General features: G+C 43.6%; 1 protein-coding gene across 1 annotated transcript; it reads right to left on the bottom strand.

Annotated features, from left to right (window-relative positions):
• Positions 1–5,629: 5,629 nt before the first annotated feature.
• Positions 5,630–5,974, bottom strand: LOC136523436 (uncharacterized). The gene has a single exon (XM_066517122.1). It carries the CDS (start codon positions 5,972–5,974, stop codon positions 5,630–5,632), a length of 345 nt encoding a protein of 114 aa, XP_066373219.1.
• Between the last annotated feature and the right edge of the window lie 530 nt (positions 5,975–6,504).

Genomic DNA, 6,504 nt, shown 5'->3' on the forward strand with positions numbered 1-6,504 from the left:
CAAGCATGGTCGTATGCATGGAGCTCATGTCCTTATTAGCGCTGCCTTTTGTCCTGCTGGTGGAGCCTCCTCTATGGTTTCTTCGACCCAGACACTGAAATTGGAGATACAAACTTAAGCAGCAAGCATGTACAAATTCCATTGATATCCAAATAGTAAAGCATTGCATGGCTACCTACCCTCCCCTATGCCCCCTCCCCCTCCGAACTAAATACAAGATAGAATAAGCACCTCATCAATTGATAGGGGAACTGACTAATCTTCTAAATCTGAATCTGTTTCATCTGTATCATCAAATTGCTCAATTACCTCCTCTAGTTCAGGGATATATTCCAAATCTTCATCGTGTCTACCCTTTGTACTTGACTTTTTTGCCTTTGGAGACACATGTTTTGGGCCCACACGTCGTATTCCAAGTTTTTCCATCTTTCTAAGATTCTTTGCGATTTGTGCATCCCGTGCTTGTTCATAAGCAATTAGTGGCTGTTCGTCTAGATTACAAAGGCATTTATTAACTAAAGCTTCTACGAAATGTCAACACAGTGGAGCAAGAGTATGCAAATAAGTGCCTAACTAGTAACTATAGCTTATATGAAAGTCATTAATCCAATAAAGCACGTGTTAGCTACACTCAACTATAGGAAATATGTAACCCCATCGCTATCTACATATCCTTGGTTCAACCACTACAGTAGAGCACACATCATAAAAAGGAATTTGGGTACCTCTTCCTCTGTGTTCCCTGACTTTGCTTTGTTGTCAGCACCGCCGTCCTATCATCGCGGTCGCGAAGCTGGTGCGGCCAGCGTTGACGAAGGGGTACCAGATCTGGCTCCGACTAGGGATTAGATCTGGTCGATCATGATTGGTGCTGAGCTAGGTTGGGGATCTAGGTCCAGCTTGTACCATCGTTAAGGCGGTCCTTCTACTATCAGCTGATCGATGAATCGAAGGGGATCTGGCTTCAGCTAGGGTTTGAAAATGTATGAGAGAGGGTGCGACTGGAGAGTGGAGAGGGAGTCGAGCTGCTATTTCAAGGGTGCCTGGGGTATAGAGCAGGGTGGTAGAAGGGGTGGCTGGAGAGTGGAAAGGAAGGCCATGGGACTAGGATTTGGAGCCAGAGGAGAGACGATGCGGCTAGAGAATGGAGACGGAGGCGGAGACGGTGACTCTTTACGCTTTTATGTGGCCATCACATTACCACAAATGCCCTTGTCTGAAATCGATAGCGTGGTAAACCTATTTTTCACGCAGAGGGCAAAAGAGAGACATCTAATTTTCGGTGCGTGTTGGCGGGACTGCTTGGCATGGTGTGAAAATCAAATTTTTGGGCGGGCAGACCGCCCTGTCTGCTCAGAAGAGACCGGAATTTTGGGCAGCCTTAGTTGTTTCCTTTTTGGTTTTTTCATAATATAAATAAATATAAAACTAAAAGAGGATGATAATTATAAAAAATTAAAATATCCATGAATTTGACACCTAAAGATTACCAAAAAAGAAAAAATAAACCAGCTCGCTACAGCTTATTGCGCTGCAACTGGCGATTTTTTTTGTGTGTGACTGCATCTGCGGGTGTTTGAACTAAGGCCTATAATTAGTAAGCAAGAGGAAGGCATGCCCAGGGATGGAAAATCCTCCCAAAAAACTAAATGGGTTATTCAAATGATATCCCCATGGATTTCCTACCCTGGAAAAAGTAGTCATGGATTCTAAGGTGCTTTGAGTTTTTAGAGAAGAGAAAGAAAATTAAAGCATCCTCCTCTTGGCTAGCGCTCTTGCGATTCGCCAACTCACCAGTACTCTAGATTGTCCTCCTCCTCGCTGGAGTCACAGTCAGTGCTGTACTTTCCATCGCTCGAGTATGTCCCCATTGTTCGTGAGCCTCGAGCCAGTCGCCAATGCTGTCTTAGCGAAGGTGAATGTGGACGACGACATCTTGCACGCCCGCCTCGACCCTTGATCTGTGGGACATATTAGTAGTACAAGACATGACTAGGCTTGGTTTGTGGGACGACCATATGTGAAGTCTTATTTGCATGCATGTCTATGTTAACTTTTGTTGAACTTTGTATTAGGTCAGTTAAACTCTATTGAGCGTTGTGTAGCTCAGGTCCTTTGGTCATTTGGTAACTGGTTATACTAATGGTGTTTGCCCTTTCTAATTGGATGATGTGGGTGTATAGATGTTGAAATTTTTTGGACCCTAAGACAGTTCGACCCTACAAAATATAGATGATCCGGATCACTACGAAATATAGGGGCCATCCAAGTAGTCCATAGAACCCGACTACCAGGGGCTAACAACTAGTTCTAATCTATAGAACCCAACAATTAGTTGAGGATACAAACAGGTATGGACTAATAACACAACTAATGGGCTAATTATTAGTTGGCTATTTTTTAGCCATGGCTAACTAGTCACAGTCTATCCAAACAGGGCCTAAGACAGTTCGATACTAAAGAAATCTTGACAGGCCAGATCATAGTTTTGACAAAACAACAAAATATAGATCGTGTCAACTCTTGCACCGTATATGTGGGGTTGTGGGCGCACAGCCACTTGCGTGTGGGTCGTGGGGTGGTCCACGACCCACGAACTATATAACAACAGAGACAAGGGGCGAGAGGAAGGCTCTCTAGAGCTCCTTCTTCAGTTCCATCCCAAAGCTTTTGCCGTCCTCCCTACTACTAGGCATCTTTGTTCTTCTTTTTTTTCTACATATTGTTTTCTTTTTTACACAAATCATGGATAACTATCATCATTCTTGGGATATGTCTGTGTATCACTATGTCTTCCGTGAGCTTCATGTTCGCCATGGCCTACAAACAAGGGTTGTAGTGCTTGCAGTGCATTCTAACTTTTACAGTAGGTGGAACATTGCTTCTATAGTTGTTCAAGTTCTTGGCCATCGAAACTACCATCTTGCTGAGGATCATCTAGGACCCTATGTGTTTGTTGCAGTTCATTCAAATGCAGATCTTTAGACTTTGCTTTCATACCGCTATGAGTTCCGTGGTGCAGAAGTATTTTCTCATCGTATCCGTTATCTTACAATCCGTTCGAATGATCTAGAGATTGGTGGAGTTCATGTAGTTCCCCTCAACTGAGCAGTAGCAACATGGTCAGATGATGTTAACGTTTAGTATCTCATAACACTAATGTTCTGATTTGTGTTTTCAATGTTCACTAGAGACAATTGTGATGTTCTTTAGTTTATCTTGTTGTAATAATATCCATGTAAATGGACTTTTGTTGAACTTTGTATTAGGTGGGTTAAACTCTGTTGACCAAATATATATAGACAAGTACAGTATTGACAAAATGACGTTTACCTATGTCTTGTAAATAGTATGCATGCCTCATAGTCCGAGTTGTGTAAATTTGACCAACCCAGACATTTTACTCTGCTACTGAGCTGTGACTAGAACTTTTGCCAGATCGGCTATGCTACAAAGAACAGCTGCACCGGCTGTGGCTGCATGCATGAAGTACTAGTAAGGTAGTTGGATTTGAAGTGGCATCTTCAGCCACAGCCGAGCGAGTGTAGATGATCAGGACCTATGAAACCATGTAGCCATATCTAGCTAGCTGCTGCTCTACAAAACCAAGCAAGAGAAATTGCTTATGGAAGCAAGAGCAACTTGTCTTGACTCTTCAAGCTGTCCCTTGACCGCTGTGAATTCTTGGAGTGAAATAACTACAGAGGCTTTCCTCATGCATTCAATTCACTCATCGCAACCGCGCAAGGGTTGCTTTGTGCCTCGGTTTGTTGAACCAAACACATATCAGTAGTACTAGTAGTCATGAGTGGTTTTGATCTTACAAGAACCAAACACATATTTGTAGTCTTCGATAAAATTTGTTGAACTTGCAAGAACCATACAACGAGGAGTTCATCTCAACAAGTATCGTCTTAGATCTAATGCATAACGGATGAGACATAGCTGTTGAATTTTACTACGAACGCAAGAAAGTGCGGCCGCTATATATTTGATCTCGTAGAACACAACATAAAGGGTCGTTAGTTTTGAATGTCGTAGCAACTAGTATGCCCCTCGACTGTTGTGACTGCTTTGATTGGAGTAAAAAAAGTACAGAAAAGACCCATCACAACCGCACCAAGCATTCAAGTCTCAAGCGTGTCATGGTGGTCAAAAGCTCCTTTTCTCGATTCCTTCTTGTGTCCAACTTTCCTGCTGCATTCACTTCACTCTCATCAACCGTGCAAGGTGTATATGAAAAGAGCGTCCTCCCTTCCCTTGTCCGATAGCATTGCATCGATCTGCTTGCTCCCCTCTTCCCTCACCCGTTTGCATTTTCCCAATCGCGTTCCCTGGTGGTTTTAGGATCTGGATAAAGGTAATGTGCTTCATATTAAACCATACTATTTGTATGAACTTATTATTGTGTCTGCTAACCTCATTGCTTCCCCCCTTTCCTCGATTGCCATTTGTTCTAACCAAAATCATGTTTACAGATGGCAACTACTTACCATACCATGGATGTGTACTCTACAACAAATGATCTATTTTTGCAGCTAGGTTTGGAGCTAGGAGAACAAAACATGTTGCTTGTGACTTGGGGCATCGTGTACATGACCGAGCTACGTGATGCCTAATAGTTGAAGCTGTTGTTCGTGTGGTTGTTGGGCAACAATGCATTACCAGAGTTGTTGAAGACCATGATTGTGGAGAAATCTTTGTGTTTTGTAGCACTGTTGCGGATGCCCATCGGCTCTCTGACTATAGTGTCGATGTCAGTGGAGACTGCGTCATTTTCAAGATGGTTCACTGTCTCAACATTATCGGAAGTCCTTATGACCTCAACTATCTCAATAAGACCAAATCGATTCGACAACATTGAGATTTTATGTGCTTTGGGTACTGTTCATTGTCCTATGTATCAGTAATACTAGTAGTAGTAGTAGCCATGGCTAGCTTTGATCTGTGGGATAGCACAAAGTCATGTAGTGTATTTGTTGAGCTCATGTAGTAGGAACCCTTGCTAATATATGTTGTGTTATTTGCATGTCTGTGTCAAACTTTGTTAAACTTGCTAGAACCTTGAACCGAGGAGCAAGTCTAGCCTTAATCTAATGCAGAAAAGAAGAGCTATTGGTGTTTAAATGTTACTGAACAAGCAAGAAAGTCCGCCTATCATTTTTTTGAACGCCCCGGACAGTGAAAATGCTGTAGTGGATGAAGTTTCCTCAGTTGGTTTCTGTTTATTTTTTTGTTGCTTTGGGTGTCTGGCCTGATGGCATGGAGTCATGTATTTTATGTGTTGAGCACATGTATGAGAAGGCAACCGCATGTTCCTCGCAATTTAGATCTATAGAGGGAATCGGAGAGCTCCGGGAAGGTAGGAAATAAAACAAGCAGAGTTGCGGATGAGATCGTGGCGGTTAGAGCGATGGAGCGGAGAAAGCGACGGAGCAGAGATTTACTCAAAGATTCTAAATTTTGACCAAATATTTATAGAGGAGTATGATGTGTAATAAGTATTTTATAAAACATAAAACAATGAGCTTAATCAATAATCCTCTTCAATGAAGTGCGAGAGGAATCTCTGCACTGCCGGGTCGAGATACATAGACAAATCTCGTTGGCACATCAGGTAGGTGGATCTCTAGCCGAACCACTTGGTGATGCACATGCGGTGGAATGCGTGGCCATAGTCGGGCATTTTCATAGCATGGCCAGCCATAGGATTAGAAGTTTCATCCTCTAGGCAGATGCTGCAGTCCTGACACCCCGCTGGTGCCGCCTCTGCCTCTGCCTCCACGCAGAGCGTCAAGAGTGCCTCAGACGTGATGAACTTCAACTGTTCATCGACCCAAAGCTCAAGTGTGGCGTGGGTGATGCAGCCATCTCGGCAGGCCTCATATGCTAGGGCCATGAGTTTAGGAACATCAGGCTTAGGAAGGATGTCCTCCCATTGCTCGTCGATGAGATTGAGTTGCTGTAGCCGCATGAATGTCCTCATGAAGCCACAGAGGACATCACGGACACCTTCCTTGTTGCCAGGATGCCCATGACTTGATTTTCCTTCAAGATCCTAGTGGCGCTGCCTCCTTCATACAGGAGGTACACTAGCTACCAGTGACCGCCGGCTTTGAGGGTCTTGGTCACCGTGCATTCTAGGGTCACAGAGAATGATGCTTCAAGGACGCTCCCGCTAGATGGATCCTTGATGGTGAAGATATTTTTCAACGTCATTCTACACTTGACATGGTGTTTGAAAGTGGAAAACTGGGCAGCAGGATCTCCGGCGGAGCTCATGGCGATGGCTACTCTATGGGTCTAGTGGCTTAGTTTGTAGCTATGATTTGAATTGGTTTGGAGTTGGAGCAAGGATGATTTAAAGGGAACCCGGTGTTAAATAGCTACGGGATGAACATGAGGATAGTTATGAGATGGAATTTGAAGTGAATTGTTTCGAATATAGAGGACCTTAGATGGCTTCCAGCAAATGCCATCCCTGATTCTAGGGGTTGGTCGAAC

This window comes from Miscanthus floridulus, chromosome 18, assembly GCF_019320115.1.
Source record: "Miscanthus floridulus cultivar M001 chromosome 18, ASM1932011v1, whole genome shotgun sequence".
NCBI lineage: Eukaryota > Viridiplantae > Streptophyta > Magnoliopsida > Poales > Poaceae > Miscanthus > Miscanthus floridulus.